We start from the raw sequence: 22,500 nt of genomic DNA, 5'->3' as shown, positions 1-22,500 counted from the left end.
TCAGAAGCCGAAGTTACATCTTTCTCAGGGTGCTCTTTATCCAGGGCATGAAACTGGAGATTTTGGTGAAGACCCGGGGTGAAGATCCGTCTTTCTTTCCATAGGAGACGATGCCCTGGGCCACATTCTTGCACACGAGGGGGCCCCCGGAGTCTCCCTGTGGGTTGAGGAAGGACTGAGCCTGTTTGCTGCTCTCAGGGCCCCTCTCAGTGGAGGGAGACTTGTGGGTCCCAGGTGGGCAGAGACAGGGCATGCTGGGGCTCAGATGTTGTGGGCTGGCTCTGGACATTTTGGGATGCCAAAACACAGATAGCTGTTCCCTGTCCAGAGGGACATAGTTGTGTCCTGCTGGGGCCGTGAACAGGCTATGGGTAGCACTCAGAGGGTACGTCAGACACTGGTGGAGCCGGCTCTGAGTGTCTTTAATGGGTGACTAGGGACACCCCAGCCTGTGCCCAGAGTTTGGGATCCTCCATGGAGGACCCTGCGTGCTGTTCCCATGGAGGTAGAGGCTGGCAGAGACCCAGTTCCTCCACAGTAGGTTCCCCCCAGTGGGAAACACCCCTGACTGATCCCACTGTCTAGTAGAGGACCCCACTGCTCAGTACTAGTCCTCTGTCCCTCCCAATCACTCTAGCCCCAAGGTCAAGCCCTGCATTATCCAGTCTCACCTTAAATGTGGCCTTTTTTTCTTTGGGATCCCCCACACACAGCTGAGTGTCAGGGTTGTAAGGATCTCGAAACTTGGATTCACACTTCTCATCTGCCTGCACCTCCAGCTCCACCTCCTGCAGCTTCACAGCACGCTTTCCCCTTGGATCCATCCTCCCCCATCCAGCCGCACTGCACACCTGGCCTGGTCGCAGCTTATTCCTGGGCCCGGGTAGGGTGAGGGGCTTCACTTCCTTAGTCATCTTGGTGTTACTATTGAGCTGTGGGGAGGTGAGAGAGGGTCCTGCTCAGTCCATGCCCTTGAATGGACACCCATGTGGGGTGCCCTCTCTTCCTTTCCCACGGAGACCTTGAAGAGTTCAGGGACCAGAATGGGAGCAGGGAGGATGCAGGGAATGAACCCTGGTGAGCAGAGCATCTGCTTCCTCACCTTCAGCAACATGATGTCATTACAGCGGTGTTCTTTATTGTAGTTGGGGTGAGGGATGGCTCTTCTCACGGGGATCATCTGTTGACTCTCCTCCTTCTGTCTGATGTTGTGGGCACCCAGAGTCACATTCATCATGCTGCAGAGAGAACCCAGAGGGAGGTGGAATCTTAGGATAAGAACCCGGATGCCCTGAAGGGCAGGTGGCAAATGGGCTGCAGGTCAGGGCAACTCTAGGATTCTGGCAGGCTGGAAATTAACTGAGACTTGTGCTTCTCCCAGCTGAGGGAGTTTGCTGGAGCTAAAGGTTCCTGCTCCATGGTTTGCAGTGGGGAGTGCCCCAGTAAGAGAGGGGAAGTGGCATTGTGTGTCTGTGGCTGGCATGTGCAGACATCTTGTAGGCAGAGGAGGATTCCCACAGCCTTTGAACCAGCCTTTGAACCTGTCCTTCTCCCCAGGAAACTGCCCATCTCCCCCCATGAAGACTCTCCTGGCTCACGTCTTCTGAGCTTGGGAGTTTCAGGGCAGAAGCAGAGGTTCCCCACCTAGGGTCCCATAGAGAGAGTGTTGTAGCTGTGTCTCTCCTCACCTGCCATGGCAGTGAGCGGCTGTCATCACCACGTCCTTTTGGATCAGGAAACCACCACACCGGGCTAGCTTATAAGATTTCTCTTTAAAGTACTGCAGATAGACCATGTAGGGTCTGGAGTGGGGCTTGGCCTCCTGTCCCCCGATGATCTCCCCTGGGAAATTTTAGCTTTGAGTGTGCAACCCCTCAGTGCTCCTGTTGACTTCACTGAGGGCTGTGGGCTGCTGTTTGACATGTATCTGGGAGCCTTGCGGGGCTCAGTGGGGGGAACTCATGTTCCCGTCCCCCAAATGGAAGAATAGCAGCTCAGCCTGTGAGTCCATTTCCACATCAAACAACAGGGATTTATGTCTGGCTTCTGGACTGGGGCTCCTGACAACTGTTCCCCTGAGTAGTCTCCACAAGTTCCTGTTTCAGTGATGTTCAACTAGAAAGAATTCTAGTCAGAGAATAAGATAAGGGGTGAGGTGAGGTTGGCGCATTAACCAGAAATGAGGCTCAGAGTGTGGGAGGGTCACTCACCTGCCTCAGTTCTGGGGGACAGGGCGGTGCTCAGCAGGACACAGAGCAGGAGCATCTTCCCAGGAAGGCTCTGTAGTGGCAGCTGCGGGGGCTCCTCTTGATCCTGTTGGCTGTGAGAAGAAGAAGGGCAATTAGCGGACCCCTGGGGATCCAGTTTCTCTCTGGTTTGGTTTGTGTCCTGATAGAAGATTTTCTATAAAAGGCTCCTCCCTTTTACCATGCCTTGCTGATGTCATTTTTTGGTTGCTTTCTGAGAATCATGTGATCACTATACTTGTGGTCACAGGTGAAATCTAGGTTTGATCATTTATTCCAGCTCAGAAGAGAAACCAAGTCAAGTGTGAGGTGGGGACTGGCATGCATCATTGTCTAGTGTGGTCCCAGACCAGAACCTTCACTCTTCCATCTTCACGTGCTAAGTGTATCAGGCAGTGTCTTTGGCAGATGTGTTTAGGCTCTTCCCTGAGCTAGGATCCAACACACTGAGCACATTTTTCTTCCCTTTGAAAGCTGGTGGAGGAGGCAGAAGCCTCAGTGACCATAGTGCGGAGTGGAAGGGCCCTGGGAAGGATGCAGCCGATATGAGAGAGAGTGGCCCCAGGCACTCACCCTGGATAGCAACTCAAGCACTAAAGCACTGTTGTGGCTCCCTTTCTTACAAATTCTAAGAATTGTATCAAAGGAAATGTGTTAGATTCCTTGAATGCAACCATGAAAAATAAAACCCATCCAAACGTCCCCCATCACTTCTCAGAAAGAAACAGATGTACAATTGATGCTAGTAATATCCCTCAGGTTTGACCAATTAAATTTTACCTGCTAACATGTCAAAGACCATTGAGCAAAGCAATACCATGACTGAAATGCACTCCAGTTACAATATGTGCTCTCTGACCATGTGACTTAATCCAAGGAGACATTTTAGAAAATTTTATAAGCACTCTATCCCCAATAATCAATGTCTGATAAAAGTTTAAAAAATGTAAATCTGTGGAAAGAGACAGAAATGATCAGTCAGGTCAATGTTTTCATCAAAATTTCAATAATTGGCATTTACTGGCAATAAGTAAACCACTTTGGACCTAAAGTTGCACCTCTGGCCTCAGCCCTTCTGTTGGTTGAGCTTGAAACCATCCAACCCACAGGGACCAAGGCTGGGATGGTGTTTCCTAAAGGAATTTCTGTTTTCTAAACTCCTGACCATTGTGAAGTAAGGAAATTTGAGGGCCACCACAGAGAGTTGTTCTTTTGCCCTCTATACTTTGTCCACTCTGCCTGACTGATTAATGCTGGTGAATCAAGTTTCAAGCTTTAGACTCACAGTACTTTACATTATTTCTCTGTAGAAAATAAAATACCACAATACACAATTCTAGAACAAATGTCCTAATCAGATGCAATTTCCTTATGAACTAGGTACCTTTGTGCACTTTCTCAGTGAGTATGGTTTGCAGGGGCTGGAGCGATAGCACAGGCAGTAGGGTGTTTTTCTTGAACTCAGCCAACCCGGGTTTGATTCCTTGGCCCCTCTCTGGAGAGCCTGGCAAGCTACCGAGAGTATCTCGCCTGCACGGAAGAGCCTGGCAAGCTACCCGTGGCATATTCAATATGCCAAAAGCAGTAACAACAAGTCCAACAATGGAGATGTGACTGATGCCCTCTCTAGCAAATTGATGAGAAACTGGATGACAGTGACAGTGACAGGTTTTGCAGCTGGTTAGGAAGCGCAAAACTGTGGGAGATCGGGACCCTGGGAAAAGGAGAACTAGCCATTTCCTCAGACAGGGAGTGCCCACCAAGATATTGTATTATGAAACAGACATCCCATACCAAGGGTGAGGCCCACAAAGATGACAGGCATATCATGTTCCAGTCTGCTGATCCCCCTTACGCAAATGCCCCGTGAATGCCCCACGTGATCCACCCTGGCCCCCTTGCAAAAGCCTTGCCCCTCAGCCTATATATTCTGTATACTTTCCTTCAATAAACGAGACCTTGACAACAGTTCCTTGCTTGGTCTCCCTCTTCTTTCTCGCCCTTGCTATTTCAGGTAGCGCCTCTTCAGACCCTGGAATAACTTGGTCCCGCGGGACGGGACACAAAACCCCTTTCCTTCCTGCAGGGCTGGGGGCACAGAGCAAGACTCCTGAGTCCAGCCCCACTGCAGAGAGGGACCTTCCACCTCAGAGACTGAGCCTGAGGGGCCAGCAGGGGGTTAAGCCTGGAGAGCAGCTTTACCCAGAGGGACAGGCAGAGGGGGCAGGGGTGACAGGGCCCAGGGGACTGAGCAGCTTCTTTCCTTTTTTATTCAGAATGTCACTGTCACTGTAGCACTGTCTTCAAATGCTCATCAATTTTCTCTAGGGGGCACCAGTAAGGTCTCCATTGTTAGACTTGTTGTTTCTGTTTTTGGCATATCGAATATGCCACGGGTAGCATGCCAGGCTCTGCCATGCGGGCGAGATACTCTAGGCAGTTTGGGGGCTCTTGAGAGGGATGGATGAATTAAACCCGGGTTGACTGTGTGCAAGGCAAACGTCCTCCCTGCTGTAATATTGCTCCGGTCCAGAATGTTAAATTTTATCTTATTATTTTATTATTATTTTTGTTATCATTATTATTAATCAACATGAGATACAATTACAAAGCTTTCTTGTTTGATTTTCAGTCACACAATGGTCAATCACCCAACCTTCCAGCAGTGCACATCTTCCACTACCAAGAACCCCACTATCCCCCATCTCACCCCTCCCCCTGCCTCTATGGCAGACTATCTCCCCCAGACTCTCTCTTGCACTGTTTGTTATGAATAGCATATGGCCGCGTGCTGAGCAGCTTCTTCTGTTGCAACAACAGGGGAGGTAGAGAGGTCCCCCCTGATCAACAGGCTAGAGTCCATGCTTCCTCCTTATGGGTCAGTCTGTCCTGGCAGAGGGACAGAGGGACAGAGGGACAGAGATGGGTGGGAAGGGCCTGTGGGACCCCCCTGGTCTCCTAAGAACAGAGCTATGTCTGTGAATGAGCGTCACTCACGAGCCACAGTTTCCCATTGCTAAAGACGTTTATTGAGTGGGTGTACTGCCCCAGGTATGCTGGAGCTCAGAGGAGGCATCAGAAGCTGTGGTTACATCTTTCTCAGGGTGCTCTTTATCCAGGGCATGAAACTGGAGATTTTGGTGAAGACCCGGGGTGAAGATCCGTCTTTCTTTCCATAGGAGACGATGCCCTGGGCAACGTTCTTGCACACAAGGGGGCCCCCGGAGTCTCCCTGTGGGTTGAGGAAGGACTGAGCCTGTTTGCTGCTCTCCAGGCCCCTCTCAGTGGAGGGAGACTTGTGGGTCCCAGGTGGGCAGAGACAGGGCATGCTGGGGCCCAGATGTTGTGGGCTGGCTCTGGACATTTTGGGATGCCAAAACACAGATAGCTGTTCCCTGTCCAGAGGGACATAGTTGTGTCCTGCTGGGCCTATGAACAGGCTATGGGTAGCACTCAGAGGGTTCATAAGACACTGGTGGAGCAGGCTCTGAGTGTCTTTAATGGGTGACTAGGGACACCCAAGCCTGTGCCCAGAGTTTGGGTTCCTCTATGGAGGACCCCGCGTGCTGTTCCCATGGAGGTAGAGGCTGGCAGAGACCCAGTTCCTCCACAGTAGGTCCCCCCACAGTAGGAAACACCCCTGACTGATCCCACTGTCTAGTAGAGGACCCCACTGCCCAGTACTAGTCCTCTGTCCCTCCCAATCACTCTAGCCGCAAGGTCAAGCCCTGCATTATCCAGTCTCACCTTAAATGTGGCCTTTTTTTCTTTGGGATCCCCCACACACAGCTGAGTGTCAGGGTTGTAAGGATCTCGAAACTTGGATTCACACTTCTCATCTGCCTGCACCTCCAGCTCCACCTCCTGCAGCTTCACAGCACGCTTTCCCCTTGGATCCATCCTCCCCCATCCAGCCGCACTGCACACCTGGCCTGGTCGCAGCTTATTCCTGGGCCCGGGTAGGGTGAGGGGCTTCACTTCCTTAGTCATCTTGGCGTTACTCTCAAGCTGTGGGGAGATTAGAGAGGGTCCTGCTCAGTCCATGCCCTTGAATGGACACCCATGTGGGGTGCCCTCTCTTCCTTTCCCACGGAGACCTGGGAGAGTTTCAGGGACCAGAATGGGAGCAGGGAGGATGCAGGGAATGAACCCTGGTGAGCAGAGCATCTGCTTCCTCACCTTCAGCAACATGATGTCATTACAGCGGTGTTCTTTATTGTAGTTGGGGTGAGGGATGGCTCTTCTCACGGGGATCACCTGTTGACTCTCCTCCTTCTGTCTGATGTTGTGGGCACCCAGAGTCACATTCATCATGCTGCAGAGAGAACCCAGAGGGAGGAGGAATCTTAGGATAAGAACCCGGATGCCCTGAAGGGCAGGTGGCAAATGGGCTGCAGGTCAGGGCAACTCTAGGACTCTGGCAGGCTGGAAATTAACTGAGACTTGTGCTTCTCCCAGCTGAGGGAGTTTGCTGGAGCTAAAGGTCCCTGCTCCATAGTTCCCAGTGAGGAATGCCCCAGGAAGAGAGGGGAAGTGGCATTGTGTGTCTGTGGCTGGCATGTGCAGACATCTTGTAGGCAGAGGAGGATTCCCACAGCCTTTGAACCAGCCTTTGAACTTGTCCTTCTCCCCAGGAAACTGCCCATCTCCTCCTATTAGGACTATCCTGGCTCACGTTTTCTGAGCTTTGGAGTTTCAGGGCAGAAGCAGGGGTCCCCATGCAGCGTTCCCTGGGGAGTGCATTGTGGCTGTGTCTCTCCTCACCTGCCATGACAGTGAGCAGCTGTCATCACCACGTCCTTTCGGATCAGGAAACCACCACACCGGGTTAGCTTATAAGATTTCTCTTTAAAGTACTGCAGATTGGCCATGTAGGGTCTGGAGTGGGGTTTGGCCTCGTGTCCCCCGATGATTTCCCCTGGGAAATTTTAGCTTTGAGCGTGCAACCCCTCTGTGCTCCTGTTGACTTCACTGAGGGCTGTGGGCTGCTGTTTGACATGTATCTGGGAGCCTTGCGGGGCTCAGTGGGGGGAACTCATGTTCCCGTCCCCCAAATGGAAGAATAGCAGCTCAGCCTGTGAGTCCATTTCCACATCAAACAACAGGGATTTATGTCTGGCTTCTGGACTGGGGCTCCTGACAACTGTTCCCCTGAGTAGTCTCCACAAGTTCCTGTTTCAGTGATGTTCAACTAGAAAGAATTCTAGTCAGAGAATAAGATAAGGGGTGAGGTGAGGTTGGCGCATTAACCAGAAATGAGGCTCAGAGTGTGGGAGGGTCACTCACCTGCCTCAGTTCTGGGGGACAGGGCGGTGCTCAGCAGGACACAGAGCAGGAGCATCTTCCCAGGAAGGCTCTGTAGTGGCAGCTGCGGGGGCTCCTCTTGATCCTGTTGGCTGTGAGAAGAAGAAGGGCAATTAGCAGACCTCTGGGGTGCCGGTTACTCTCTGGTTTGGTGTGTGTCCTGCTAGAAGATTTTCTACAAAAGGCTCCTCCCTTTTACCGTGCCTCTGCTGATGTCATTTTCAGGTTGCTTTCTGAGAATCATGTTATCACTATACTTGTGGTCACAGGTGAAATCTAGGTTTGATCATTCATTCCAGCCCAGAAGAGAAACCAAGTCAAGTGTGAGGTGGGGACTGGCATGCATCATTGTCTAGTGCGGTCCCAGACCAGAACCTTCACTCTTCCATCTTCACGTGCTAAGTGTATCAGGCAGTGTCTTTGGCAGATGTGTTTAGGCTCTTCCCTGAGCTAGGATCCAACACACTGAGCACATTTTCCCTCCCTTTGAAAGCTGTTGGGGGAGGCAGAAGCCTCAGTGACCAGAGTGTGGAATGGAAGGGCCCTGGGAAGGATGCAGCCGATATGAGAGAGAGTGGCCCCAGGGACTCACCTTGGACAGCACCTCAAGCACTAAAGCACTATCGTGGCTCCCTGTTTCACAAATTCTAAGAATTGTATCAAAGGAAATATGTTAGATTCCTTGTATGCAACCATGAGAATGAAACACCCCCATCCAAACATTCCCCATCACTTCTCAGAAAGAAATAGATGTACAGTTGATGCTAGTAATATCCCCCAGGTTTGACCAATTGAATTTTACCTGCTAACACGCCAACGCACCATTGAGCAAAGCAATACCATGACTGAAATACACTCCAGTTACAATATGTAGGTCTCTGACCATGTGACTTAATCCAAGGAGACATTTTATTTTATTTTATTTTTTAAAATTTATTTATTTTTAATTAGAGAATCACCGTGAGGGTACAGTTACAGATTTATACACTTTTGTGCTTATACTTCCCTCATACAAAGTTTGGGAACCCATCCCTTCACCAGTGCCCATTCTCCACCACCCGTAAACCCAGCGTCCCTCCCACCCTCCCCAATCCCATCTCCCCCCCACCCCACCCTGCCACTGTGGCAGGGCATTCCCTTCTGTTCTCTCTCTCTATTTAGCTTCTACGGCCCGCAATAAAGGTGTTGAGTGGCCGCTGTGCTCAGTCTCTAGCCCTCATTCAGCCCGCAACTCCCTTCCCCCACATGGCCTTCGACTACAATATAGTTGGTGATCGCTTCTCTGAGTTGCCCTTTCCCCAGAACGTGAGTCCAGCCTCGAAGCCATGGAGTCAACCTCCAAGGAGACATTTTAGAAAATTTCATAACCAGTCTATCCCCAACAATCAGTGTATGATAAAAGTGTTAAAAAATGTAAATGTGTTGAAAGAGACAGAGATGATCTCTCAGGTCAATGTTTTTATCAAAATGCCAATACTTGGTATTTACTGGAAAAGTAGTAAACCACTCTGGACCTAAAGTTTGCACCTCTAAATTCAGCCCTTCTGAACGGTGATGCATGCCGAATGTAGACTAGAGACTGAACACAATGACCACGCAACACCTTTATTGCAGACCACAACACTGAATCAGAGAGAGAGAACAAAAGGGAATACCCTGCCATAGAGGCAGTGTGGGGTTGGGGGAGACGGGATTGGGGAGGGTGGGAGGGATGCTGGGTTTACTGGTGGTGGAGAATGGGCACTGGTGAAGGGATGGGTTATCGAACTTTGTATGGGGGAAACATGAGCACAAAAATGTATAAATCTGTAATTGTACCCTCACGGTGATTCACTAATTAAAAATAAATAAATTAAAAAAAATAAATTCAGCCCTTCTGTTGGTTGAGCTTGGAACCATCCAATCCACAGGGACCAACGCTGGGTTGGTGTTTCCTAGAGGAATTTCTGTTTTCTAAACTCCTGACCCTTGTGAGGTGAGGAAGTATGAGCACCACCACCAAGGGTTGTTCTTTTACCCTCTATACTTTGTTCACTCTGCCTGACTGATTAATGCTGGTGAGTCAAGTTTCAAGCTCTAAGCTCACAGTACCTTACATTATTTCTCTGTGGAGAATAATATATCACGAAACATAATTCTAATGCAAATGTCCTAGTCAGATCAATTTTCTTATGAACTAGGTACCTTTGTGAACTTTGTCAGTGAGTATGGTTTGCAGCTGGGCAGGAAGTGCAAAACCCCTGTCCATCCTGCATCGCTGGGGGGCACAGAGCATCTGTGCAGGTGCTGGGTGGAGACTCCTGAGTCCAGCCCCACTGCGGAGAGGGACCTTTCACCTCAGAGACTGAGCCTGAGGGACCAGCAGGAGGTTAAGCCTAGAGAGCAGCTTTACCCAGAGGGACAGGCAGAGGGGGCAGGGGTGACAGGGCCCCCAGGACCTGATCAGTCACTGTGAGATACAGTTACAAAACTTTCTTGTTTCTTTCTTGTTTGAGTTTCAGTCATTCAATGATCGATCACCCAACCTTCCACCAGTGCACATCTTCCACTACCAAGAACCCCACTGTCCCCTTCATCCCACCCCTCCCCTGCCTCTATGGCAGACTATCTCCCCCAGACTCTCTCTTGCATTGCTTGTTATGAATAGCATATGGCCGCGCACTAAGCAGCTTCTTCTGTTGCAAACAACAAACAGGGGAGGCAGAAAGGTGGGCAGGGGCTGTGGGACCCCTCTGGCCTCCTAACAACAGAGCTATGTCTGTGAATGAGGGTCACTCACGAGCCACAGTTTCCCATTGCTAAAGACGTTTATTGAGTGGGAGCCCCGCCCAGGTGATGCTGGAGCTCAGAGGAGGCATCAGAAGCCGCAGTTATATTTTTCTCAGGGTGCTCTTTATCCAGGGCATGAAACTGGAGATTTTGGTGAAGACCCGGGGTGAAGATCCGTCGCTCTTTCCATACTGAACGATGCCCTGGGCCACGTTCTTGCACACAAGGGGGCCCCCGGAGTCTCCCTGTGGACATGAGGGAAGGACTGAACCTGTTTGCTGCTGCTCCAGGCCCCTCTCAATGGAGGGACCTTGTGATCCCCGGTGGGCAGAGACAGGGCACACTGAGGCCCAGCCACCTGGGGCTGATCCTGAACATTTCAGGGTCCCTTGTCCCAGGGATGTGGCACATATCTTAAGGCTTGGGAGCAGGCTGTGGGTAACACTCAGGGGAACCATCAGAAAGTGGTGGAGCCAGTTTTCAGTGTCCTTAGTGGGCGATTAGGGACACCCCAGACTGTGCCAGAGTGTGGGATCCACCCTGGCAGACCCCATGTGCTGGCCCCTTGAATTTGGATACCCAACCCCTCCCCAGTAGGTACCCCCCTCAGTGGGAAACACCCCTAACTGGACAGTTAAGGGTCTCCAATACCTGGTACACTGCTTTCTCGCAATCAACTTGCCTCCAGGTTCAAGCTGGAACTATCCATTCTTACCTTAAATGCAGCCTTTCTTGTCTTGGGATCTCCCACACATATCTGGGTTTTAGGATTGTAATATTGATACTGGGATTCACACTTCTCATCTGCCTGCACCTTCAGCTCCACCTCCTGGAGGGTGTCAGGAAAACTCTTCGAGAGCATCTCACCCCAGCCGGCCACACTGCACACCTGGCCTGGCCAAAACTTGTTCCTGGACCGAGGGAGTTTGAGGAGCTTCACGTATTTATTCATCTTGGCGTTATGCTTCAGCTGCGGGTGGGGGGGGGGCGAGAGAGGTTCCTACTCAGCCTGTGCCCACTGGCCTGATGCCCACCTGGGTTGCCCTGTTTCCTTTCCTACAGAGCCCTGGGGACAGGGCTAGAGCTGGAAGGGGAACAGGGAGGAAGCAGGTCTGAGTGGGCCCAGGGGCGCAGAGCTGCTGTTTCCTCACCTTCAGCAACATGATGTCGTTAGAGAAGGTTTTAGCATCATAGTTGGGGTGAGGGATGGCTTTGCTCATGGGGATATTCTGCTGACTCTTCTCCTTCTGTTTGATATTGTGGGCACCCAGGGTCACATTGATTGTCCTGTGGAGAGAACCCAGAAGGAGGTGGAATCTCTGGGAAGAGACCCCCAGCTTCCCTGAAGGGCAGGTGGCAGGTGGGGGAGAAGTCAAGGTAGTTCCAAGGATTCTGTGGGCTGGGAATGAATAGGGACCTGTGCCTCTCACACCTAAGGGATTTTCCTGGAGCTAAAGTTTATTTTGCATGATTCCCAGGTGTGTGTCCCCAGGAAGATGGGTGAGGTGGCATTGCTTGTGGGTGGAAACGTGTGGACACCTTGTAGGCAGAGGGGGATTCCCACAGCCTCTGCATCAACCTATCCCTGTCCCCAGGAACTTGCCCATCCTCCTCCTCATAGGATTCTCCTGGCTCGCTGTCCCTGGAGTTGGGGAGTGTCTGGGCAGAAGCAGGGCTCCCCACCCAGGACCCCCTGGGGAGTGCAGATGTGGCCGTGTCTCTCCTTACCTGCCAAGACAGTGAGCGGCTGTCAGCACCACGTTCTCTCGGATCAGGAACCCACCACAATTTTGTGGTTTATAAGATTTATCATAAATGAACTCCAGGTAGGCCATGTAGGGTCGGGAGTGGGGCTTGGCCTCGTGTCCCCCGATGATCTCCCCTGGGGAATGTCAGCTGTGAACGTGCAGCCCCTCAGTGCCCCTGCTGACTTCACTGAAGGCTCAGGGCTGCTGTGTGACCTGCTGTTGGTAGGTTTGGAGGGGCTTCATGTTCTCCTCCCTCAAAGGCAAGGGCAGCAGCTCAGCCAGTGAGTCCAGGTCCATACCGAATGACAGGCAGCGTGTCTGTCTTAGGGACTGGGGGCTCCTGACAACTGTTCCCCCGAGTAGTTCTCACAGTTCCTATTTCTGTGACGTCCAGCAGGAACTTTCTCATTAGAGAGTAAAGTTATGGGTTGTGGGGGAATCAGTGTATTAACCACGGCAATCTACAGTGGGTGCTCTTTCAGTGGGGGTGCATGTGGGAATGACCCCGGTGGGGCTGTGAGGAGGGTTGGAGGTGCCAGTGCGGGTGGGACTCGGGAAGCTGAGAGGGTTGGGTCTGTCAGACAGAGGCTCCTCCTGAGAAGGAAGGATCTGCTGAATGCCTGGGAAAGAAGAGGGACTGAGGGGCCGGAGCGATAGCACAGCGAGTAGGGCATTTGCCTTGCTTGCGGCCGACCTGGGTTCGATACCCGGCATCCCATATGGTCCCCCAAGCACTGCCAGGAGCAATTCCTGAGTGCAAAGCCAGGAGTAACCCCTGAGCATCGCTGGGTGTGACCCAAAAAAGCAAAAAAAAAAAAAAAAAAAAAAGAAGAGGGACTGAGGGGCTTTGGGAGGGAGCTGGGCAGAGGCAGATCCCTGGAGACAGCAACTCCATGCACTGAGGGGTCTGCTCTGTCAGACCACTGCTGAAAGGGCTTCTTCCCCTCACATGGGAACAGGTGCCCTCTTCTTCAGTCTCCCTCACCCCGGGCACCCCAAGGTCTGTTCTAGAGGCAGCGGTGGGGTCAGGAAGGTTATGCCCATCGTCTCTTCTCAGATCAGCCTTCTATCATGTTTTTTTGGTGTGTGGTTTTCATCCCACATTAGGCTCAGGGATTTGTTGTGGGCTGAGATGGGGGTTCAGTAAGTTCCAGCCGAAAGTTCCACAGGCTGGTACAAAGGTGCAAGACCACCACCAGTGCATGAGTCAAGCTCAAAGTATCGGGCAGAGGGAAAGGGTCACTCACCTGCCTCTGCCCTGGGGGACAGGGCAAAGCTCAGCAGTCCAAAGAGCAGGAGCATCTTCCCAGGAAGGCCCTGTAGGTAGCAGCTGCTGGGGCTCCTCTGTGATCTCTGCTGGTTGCGAGAGAAGAAAGGCACGAAGCCGAGCTCCAAGGGTCCCAGTTTCTTTCTGGTTTGTGGTGCTTCATGCTAGAAGATTTTCTCCGAAAGATCCCCTCCCACACCTCCTGTGCCTCTGCTAATGACATTTTCTGGTTGCTGGGTGAGAAACATGCGGTCACTCTACCTGTGGTCACAGCTGATGACTCAGGGCAGACCATTTGTTCCAGCCCAGAACAGAAAAACCCAGGTACGTGTGAGGTGGTTCTGTGGCATGTGTTATCGTTTAGTGCAGCCCCAGAGCAGAACCTTCACTCTTTCATCTTCATCCTCCCAAGTGCATCAGGCATATCTTTACAGATGTGTTTAGGCTCTTGCCGGTGCTGATGAAACACACTGAGGACATGTTCTTTCCCTTGACAGCTGGGAGAAGAGGCAGAAAGCTCAGTCACCAGAGTGCAGGATGGAAGGGCCATGGGAGGGACGCAGCTGACATGAGAGAACATGACCCCAGGGACTCAAGCTAGACAGCGACTCAGCCTCTACCATAACTTCCTTTCTTACAAGTTCTAACAATTTTCATTAAACTAAATATGCTAATAGAGACAGAAATGATCTGTCAGGTCAATGTTTTTATGTTTTTATCCAAATTCCATGTTGGACTTTTTTTTTTTTTTTTGCGTCACACCTGGCAATGCACAGGGCTTAATCCTGGCTCATGCACTCGGGAATTACTCCTGGTGGTGCTTGAGGGACCATAAGAGATGCTGGGAATTGAACCCAGGTTGGCTGTGTGCAAGGCAAATGCCCTACCTGCTGTGCTATCTCTCTAGCCCCCACGCCCCATATTGGACTTTTATTAGAAAATTAATAGCACTATAGCACTCTTGTCCCATTGCTCATCGATTTGCTCGAGCGGGCACCCATAATGTCTCCATTGTGAGACTTGTTGTTACTGTTTTAACATATCAAATATGCCACGGGTAGCTTGCCAGGCTCTGCTGTGCGGGTGTGTAGTTTGCTGGGCTCTCTGAGAGGGGTGGAGGAATTGAACCCGGGTTGGCCGTGTGCAAGGCAAAAATACCATACCCACTGTGCTGAGAAAAATTTGTAAAATTAGTAAAACCACCCTGAACCTGAAGTCGCACTCTCTGACTTCAGCTGGAGTTTTTCCTTCTTTGGTGGTTGAGTTTTGAATCATCTAATCTACCTAGACCAAGATTGGGGATGGTGTTTCCTAAAGAAAATTCTGATTATTTTTTTTATCATTTATTTATTCATTTAGCTTTTTGGGTCACACTGGCGATGCACAGGGGTTACTCCTGGCTCTGCACTCAGGAATTTCTCCTGGTGGTGCTGGGGGACCATATGGAATGCTGGGAATAGAACCCAGGACGTGCAAGGCAAACACCCTCCCAGCTGTGTTATTGCTCCAGGCCCTTAGTTTTATTTTATTTTTTGAATCACCATGAGATACACAGTTACAAGGCTGTTCATGATCAGGCTTCAGTCATACAATGTTTCAATACCCACCTCTCCACCAGTGAACATTTCCCACCATCAATGAACCCAGTTTCCCTCCTGCCACTCCCCCCACCTCACCAAGCCTTTCTCAATAACAGGCTCTCTCTCTCCCTCTCTCTCTTGCTCTCTCTCTCTCCCGCCTCTCTACGCCCCATTTTGGGAATTATGGTTTGTGTACAGGTACTGAGAGGTTATCATGTTTGTTCCTTTACCTACTCTCAGCACTCAGTTCTTATCCAGAGCTGTCATTTACAACTATCTTTGTCGTAGTGGTCCCTTCTCTATCCCAACTGCCTTCTTCCCCAGCACTTGAGGTGGGCTTCCAACCGTGGATCAATACTTCTGGCCCTTGTTTCTACTGTCCTTGGGTATTAGTCTCATATTATGTTTTTTTTTAACACCCCATACATGAGTGCAATCATTCTATATCTGTTCTTCATTTTCTGACTCATTTCGCTCAGCATAATACTCTCTGTGTTTATCCATTTATAAGTGAGGAAATTCTGATTCTTGAATTCCTGGCCCTTGTGAGGTGAGGAAGTGAGTGCCACCACCACTGAGGGTTGCCCTTCTTGCATTCTCTATACTTTGTCCAATAAGTATGTCTGACTGATTAATGCTGGTGAGTCAAGTCTCTATCTTTAGACTTACAGAACTTTACATTATTTCTCTGTGGAAAAGAAAATATCACGATACACAATTCTAGAACAAATGCTCTTATGGATGCAATTTCCTTATGAACTATATTCCTTTGTGAACTTGTTCTGTGAGTAGGATTTGCAACTGGCTGGTGCAAAACCCCTGTCCCTCCTGCACTACTAGGGCCACAGAGCATCTGTGCTGGTGCTGGGTGGAGACTCCTGAGTCCAGCCCCTCTACAGAGAGGGACCTTCCACCTCAGAGACTGAACCCAAGGGGACAGCAGGAGGCTCAACCAAGAGACTAGCTTTACCCAGAGGGACAAGCCGAGGGGGCTGGAGTTATAGGGTCTAGTGGATCTGAAGGGCTATGAGACCGGGTGAGTTTCCTTTGTGTCAAATGACAGGAGAGGCAGAGAGGCCCCCCGTGAGTCACAGGCCAGGGTCTATGCTTCCTCCTTGTGGGTCAGTCTGTCCTGGAAGAGGGACAGAGGAGATAGTGGCGGGTCGTAGGAGCTAGGCAACCTCTCTGGCCTCCTAAGAACAGAACTGTACCTGTGAATGAGCATCACTTATGAGCCATAGTTTCATGTCATTAAAGACATTTTTAATGCCTTATTTGTTTATTTTTAAATTTTTTATTTTAATGAATCATCATGAGATACATTTACAGACTTACAGACTTTCATGATTGCATTTCGGTCAAACAATGTTCAAGTACCCATCCTTTCACCAGTGCCCATTCTCCACCCCAATGTTCCCAGTATCCCTCCCCCGACCCCCAACCCTTCCCACCTCCTGCCTCTGTGGCAGGCATGATCCCTCTTACTCGATCTGTCCTTTTGGGTGTTATGGCTTGCAATACAGGTAACAAGCAACCATCATGTTCGGTCCATAGTAAAGACATTTATTGAGCAGGGGCGTCTCACGCGGTGATGATGGGCATAGAGGGGAGGCGTCAGAGCTGCAGTTACATCTTTCTCAGGGTGCTCTTTATCCAGGGCATGAAACTGGAGATTTTGGTGTAGGCCCGGGGTGAAGATCCATCATTCTTTCCATAGGAGACGATGCCTTGGGCCACATGCTTGCACACGAGGGGACCCCCAGAGTCTCCCTGTGGATGTGAGAGAAGGACTGAGCCTGTTTGTTCCTGCTACAGGCCCCTCTCAGTGGAAGGAGCCTGTGAGCCCCCGGGAGGGCAGAGGCAGGGCAACCTGGGGCCCAACTGCTGGTGGTTGGCTCTGGTCATTTGTGGATTCCTCACCATAGGTAGCTGTTACCTTTCCCCAGGACATAGTCTGTGGCCTGTTTGTCCTGAGGAAGGGCTATGGGTAACACTTAGAGGGTCTATCCGACACTGGAGGAACCAGCTCTGAGTGTCCTTAATGGGTGATTAGGGACACCCCAGCCTGTGCCCAGAGTCTGGGGATCTCCCTGGGAGACTGGATATTTCCCACAAGGCTTTGGAGGCTGGCAGAGACATGGCTCCTTCCCCGTAGGTGCCCCTTCACTGGGAAACACCCCTGAGAGTGAGCACTCCCCACTGCCTGGTCCTCTGCACCTCCCAATCAGCCTGGCCTCAAGGTCAAGCTCTGCATCATCCAGTCTTACCTTAAATGTGGACTTTCTTATCTTGGGATCCCCCACGCACAGCTGAGTGTCAGGGTTGTAATAATTTTTCAACTTGGATTCACACTCCTCATCTGCCTGCACCTTCAGCTCCACCTCCTGCAGCTTCTCAGAAAACCTTCCCCAGGTCGCCACCTTCCCCCAGCCAGGGACAACGCACACCTGGCCTGGCCGCAGCTTGTTCCTGGGCCCGGGTAGGGTGAGGGGCTTCACGTCCTTAGTCATCTTGGCGTTACTCTTCAGCTGTGGGGAGGTGAGAGAGGGTCCTGCTCAGCCTGTGTCCCCTGGCCTGACACCCCCAAGGGGTGCTCTGTCTTCCTTTCCCAAAGAGGCCTGGAGACAGGGAGGAAGAATGGGAGCAGGGAGGAAGCAGCTCTGAGGGGACCCAGGTGAACAGAGCACCTGCTTCCTCACCTTCAGCAACATGATGTCATTAGAGTAGTTTTTAGTATTATAGTCGGGGTGAGGGATGGCTCTTCTCACGGGGATCACCTGCTGACTCTCCTCCTTCTGTTTGATGTTGTGGGCGCCCAGGGTCACATTCATCATGCTGCAGAGAGAACCCAGAGGGAGGTGGAAGCTCAGGGAAGAACCGAGCTGTTGAAAGACAGGTGGCAGGTGAGGTGCAGGTAAGGGCAATTCTAGGGACTCTGGCAGGCTGGGAAATGAACAGGGACCATGATTCTTACACCTGAGGAAGAGGTTAGGAGCTGAAAATTCCTGACCCATGGTTCCGAGTAGGGAGTGCCCTGAGGAAGATAGGTGAAGTGACCTTGTTTGTCTAAAGGTGGTTTGCGCAGTCACCGTATAGGCACAAAAAGATTCAGTTTCTGCTACAGCCTGTTCCTGTCCCCGGGAACCTGTGTCCCCTCCCCCACTCTAGGGCTCTCCTAGCTCACTGTCTCTGGAGCTGGGGAGTGTCTGGGCAGAAGCAGGGGTCCCCACCCAGGGGCCCCTGGGGAGTGCGGCTATGGCTATGTCTCTCCTCACCTGCCATGACAGTGAGCGGCCGTCAGCACCACGTTCTTTCGAATCAGGAACCCGCCACAGCGGGTTGGCTTATAAGATTTCTCATCAAAGAACTCCAGATAGGCCATGTAGGGTCGGGAGTGGGGCTTGGCCTCGTGTCCCCCGATGATCTCCCCTGGGGAGTGTCAGCTGTGAGCGTGCAGCCCCTCAGTGCCCCTACTGACTTCACTGAAGGCTCAGGGCTGCTGTGTGACCTGCTGTTAGGGGTTTTGGGGTTGGGGCTTCACACTCCTTTCCCCCCAAAGGGAAGAGCAGCAGCTCAGTCAGTCTGTTGATTTCCACACAGAAGAAGGGAGCCTGTCTGTCTTAGGACCTGGGGCTTCTGACAACTGTTCCCCTGAGTAGTTCCCACAGTTCCTGTTTCTGTGACGTCCAGCAGGAACCTCTTTCTAGTCAGAGAGTAAGATCAGGGGTTGAGTTATGTCAGTGCATTAACCAGAGCAGCCCACAGTTTGTGCTCTGTCAGTGGGGCTAGGAGGAGGGTTGGAGGTGCCAGTGTGGGTGGGAATTGGGAATTTGAGCGGGTTGGGTCTGTCAGACAGTGACGAGAAGGAAGGATCTGCTGAATGACTGCAAAGAGAAAGGGACTGAGGGGCCTTTGGGAGGGAGCCAGACGAAAGCAGACCTGAGAGACAGCAATGCCACCCACTGCGGGGTCGATTGTGTGACCATTGCTGAAATGGGGTCCCTTCTACCCTCACATGGGAGCAGGTGCCCCCTGCCCACTGTGGGTAGTCAGCATCTCCTCTTCTCCTTTCTCTTCACCTCCTAGGCACCCCAAGGTTGTGGTGGTGCCAAGATGTGCCCATCGACTCGGATCAGACTCTCACCATTTTTATAACTTTTTATCCACCAACAGCCCTCGGGTCTAATGTGGGCTTGAGTAAGTGTTCAGGTTCCAGTAGACACTGGCTAGGAAAGTTTATTTTTTAATTTTATTTATTAAAAAAATTTTTTATGAGTGAATCACCGTGAGACAAAGTTACAGACTTACAGGTTTTCATAGTTATGTTTCAGTCATACAATGATCAAGTGCCCATCCCTCCACCAGTGCCCATTCTCCACCACCAATGGTCCCAGCATCCCTCCCACCACTCCCACCCTGTCCCCTTCACCCCACTCTGCCTCTGTGGAAGGGCATCCCCATTTGCTCGCTCTCTCTTTTTGGGTGTTGTGGTTTGCTACAGAGGTGTTAAGTAGGCATCTTGTTCAGTCTACAGTCTGTTTTCCGCCTGTATCTCCCATCCCTAGTGGGCCTGCCTTGGCTAGGAAAGTTTAGAGGGTCCATATCTAAACCACAGTGAGCAGGTGAAGCTCAGAGTCTCGCTCGGGTAGGGGGTGTCACTCACCTGCCTCTGCCCTGGGGGACAAAGCAAAGCTCAGCAGTCCAAGGAGCAGGAGCATCTTCCCAGGAAGGCCCTGTAGGTAGCAGCTGCTGGGGCTCCTCTGTGATCTCTGCTGGTTGCAAGACAGGAAAGGCACGTAGCTGAGCTCCAAGGGTCCCAGTTACTTTCTGGTTTGTGGTGCTTCATGCTAGAAGATTTTCTCCGAAAGCTCTCCCACCCAATGCACCTCTGCTGATGACGTTTCCTGGTTGCTGTGTGAGAATCATGCTGTCACTACACCTGTGGTCACAGCCGATGACTCAGGGCACACCATTTGTTCCAGCCCAGAACAGAAACCCAGATACGTGTGAAGTGGGACTGTGGCATGTGTTATTATCTAGTGCAGCCCCCAAATGGAACCCTCACTCTTTCATCTTCATCCTCCCAAGTGCATCAGGCAGAGTTTTTGGCAGATGTGTTTAGGCTCTTGCCGGTGCTGATGAAACACACTGAAGACACGTTCTTTCCCTTGACAGCTGATAGAAGAGGCAGAAGGCTCAGTCACCAGAGTGCAGGATGGAAGGGCCATGGGAGGGACACAGCTGACATGAGAGACAGTGACCCCGTGCACTCAACCCAGACAGCAACTCATGCACCAGTATGATTTCCTTTCTTGCGAATTCTAGCAATTGTTTTAAATTAAATGTGTTGAGAGTCGGAAATGATTGTTCATGTCGTTGTTCTTATCAAAATTCCAATATAGGAGTTTATTGGAAAATTAGTTACACCACTCTGAACCTAAAATTGCACTCTTTGTCTTCAGTTTTTGTTTCTTTTCCTTTGTTGGTTGAACTTGGTACCATCAAAGTCACGTGGACCAAGATTGAAGAGGTATTTCCTGAAGGAAATTCTGATTCTTAAACTCCTGAAACTTTTGAGATGGCAAAGTATGAGTGCCACCACCACCAAGGGTTGTTCTTATCTCATCCTCTAGGCTAAGCCACATTTCTGACTCAACCATCAGCAGATAGTAGGCTCACATTTGTTAAACCTACTATGGTGATAATGATGTGAAGGAACATTGCTTCTAACTTGTTCAAGTCCATGTCATTCTAAGAACAACTAAAGTATGTCTGAACGGTTAATTCTGGTCATTCAAGTTTCCACCCTCACACAGTGTACTTTACATTACTTTTTTATGAGGACAATAAAGTAACACTGTACATAATTCTAATACAAAATATATATCAGATGAAATTTATTTATCAATCATCTACCTTTGCGAACTTACTCAGTAAGATGACCTTTAAAAAAGAAAATTACCCTTCTGATTACCTTGTTGAGAAATGTTCACTCAAATTTTAGGAAAGCTGAAAGCAAAAATGTGACTCATTTGCCCTTTCTCATAGATACTTGCCATAATAGATATGTTTCCAATTCCTGGGGTCATATTATCTGGGCATTGGTATTTTTAAAAAATTCTTAACCATACCTTAAGCATTTCCCCTATAATCTTAAAAGCATGAGTCTAGGAGCTCCCCTACAGGGAGTGCTGGAGTTAGGTTGGTAAGTTTGTGATATAAAGGAGTGTGAGCAGGTGGGTGGAGAAATGAAAAAAATGGCAGTGTTTCTTTGATCAGACCCCCAGGGATGTTTTCTAAGATGGAATTTTTTTGCAAGAGCCTCATATCACCATAGTTACTTTTTTCACTTTTGTTATGTATATATTTATAAGATCTTTTAAGTATTATTGCTGCTTATTAAAAGAGTTTATTTGGTATTTGCATCAAGCTGATTTTTGTTTTATACAAACACACAATCATAGATCTTGGCTTTCAGTGGAAGTTAGTTGACTTGTATGCACCATAACATATTGTGAAGGTATTAATTATTATTATTATTTTTTAACCAAATAAGTCATCAAACAAACATGAACAATTTTGGCTTCATGTGAACTGAAATTGGAGTTTAATATATTTATGGTCATTTTGCAAGAATTAAGAGCAATTTAGTTGAAAACTGGATTTATAATATTTGAAAATCCTGAACTGGAAAATCTTTTTTTTTTCCTAATTAGTTTTTATTTTTATTTTTTAATTAGTTTATTTTTAATTAGAGAGTCATCGTGAGGGTACAGTTACAGATCCATACATCTTTGTGCTCATGCTTCCCCCATACAAAGTTCAATAACCCATCTCTTCACCAGTGCCCATTCTCCACCACCCATAAACCCAACATCCCTCCCCCCCTCCCCAGTCCCGTCTCCCCCCACCCCACCCTGCCACTATGGCAGGGAATTCCCTTTTTGAACTGGAAAATCTTGATTGTTTTTCAGAACCAGCATGTCAACACGTCACTTGCTCATGAGCTAAGTGAGATGCTTTCCTTTTCATTGGAAGAGACAAAATTAAGGGTGATTTTTATATTGTTGTTTTATGTAAGTGACAAAATATATCTTGCCTTGTTTATATGCAAGTTTATATTTACGAATATTTTATACTTTTTTCCTCTGAATGAAACATTGAGTAATCACTTACCTGGAAAGTGAATTTTTATTCTGATTTTATTTTAGGATAAGCATTTTTAAAGACAGATGTTTGATTTAGGGAATAATTTGTAAGATATATAAAACCCATTTATCTGACTGTTTCAAAGTTAAAAAAGTGATGACTTATCTCTAGTATATTTGGAAGTTTTATTAAGTAAAATGATTAAAATAATCTTTGAAATAAAAAAATCTAAGTTAATACCACTTTATTTTGTCCCCTAGGCATCAAAATTTTATACAAATTATTCCCAAACTATTGTGAAAGTTAAAAATAATCTAAAAAAGATAAAACAATTAAAATTACCTGATTTTCATTGCTCATTGATAATAATCCTTTATGCCCTAAAGTATGAGCTAACATGTTTTTCTCTCATTAGATCTTATTGATAGAGATGAATA

The 22,500-nt window shown here is 49.4% G+C and overlaps 4 protein-coding genes across 4 annotated transcripts; all 4 read right to left on the bottom strand.

Annotated features, from left to right (window-relative positions):
* Positions 1-13: 13 nt before the first annotated feature.
* On the bottom strand, positions 14-2,274 carry LOC129403602 (granzyme B-like). The gene is made up of 5 exons (XM_055132904.1): positions 2,211-2,274; positions 1,689-1,842; positions 1,103-1,238; positions 672-932; positions 14-157 (listed from the first exon to the last, which is right to left on the bottom strand). The coding sequence occupies exons 1-5, from the start codon at positions 2,263-2,265 to the stop codon at positions 14-16; spliced, it is 750 nt and encodes a 249-aa protein (XP_054988879.1). The 5' UTR covers positions 2,266-2,274.
* A 3,060-nt stretch (positions 2,275-5,334) lies between these two features.
* On the bottom strand, positions 5,335-7,587 carry LOC101551660 (granzyme B-like). Its single transcript, XM_055132732.1, has 5 exons — positions 7,533-7,587; positions 7,011-7,164; positions 6,426-6,561; positions 5,994-6,254; positions 5,335-5,478 (listed from the first exon to the last, which is right to left on the bottom strand). Exons 1-5 carry the CDS (start codon positions 7,585-7,587, stop codon positions 5,335-5,337), a joined length of 750 nt encoding a protein of 249 aa, XP_054988707.1.
* Positions 7,588-10,420: 2,833 nt separating this feature from the next.
* LOC101551388 (granzyme B-like) lies at positions 10,421-13,369 on the bottom strand. The gene is made up of 5 exons (XM_055132699.1): positions 13,315-13,369; positions 12,048-12,201; positions 11,471-11,606; positions 11,035-11,289; positions 10,421-10,564 (listed from the first exon to the last, which is right to left on the bottom strand). Exons 1-5 carry the CDS (start codon positions 13,367-13,369, stop codon positions 10,421-10,423), a joined length of 744 nt encoding a protein of 247 aa, XP_054988674.1.
* Positions 13,370-16,540: 3,171 nt separating this feature from the next.
* On the bottom strand, positions 16,541-19,644 carry LOC101537294 (granzyme B-like). Its single transcript, XM_004609425.3, has 5 exons — positions 19,578-19,644; positions 18,190-18,343; positions 17,614-17,749; positions 17,182-17,442; positions 16,541-16,684 (listed from the first exon to the last, which is right to left on the bottom strand). Exons 1-5 carry the CDS (start codon positions 19,630-19,632, stop codon positions 16,541-16,543), a joined length of 750 nt encoding a protein of 249 aa, XP_004609482.2. The 5' UTR covers positions 19,633-19,644.
* Positions 19,645-22,500: the final 2,856 nt, after the last annotated feature.

Source organism: Sorex araneus, chromosome 3 (genome assembly GCF_027595985.1).
Source record: "Sorex araneus isolate mSorAra2 chromosome 3, mSorAra2.pri, whole genome shotgun sequence".
In the NCBI taxonomy this organism is placed as follows: Eukaryota; Metazoa; Chordata; class Mammalia; order Eulipotyphla; family Soricidae; genus Sorex; species Sorex araneus.
This window is presented reverse-complemented; position numbering and strand designations above follow the sequence as displayed.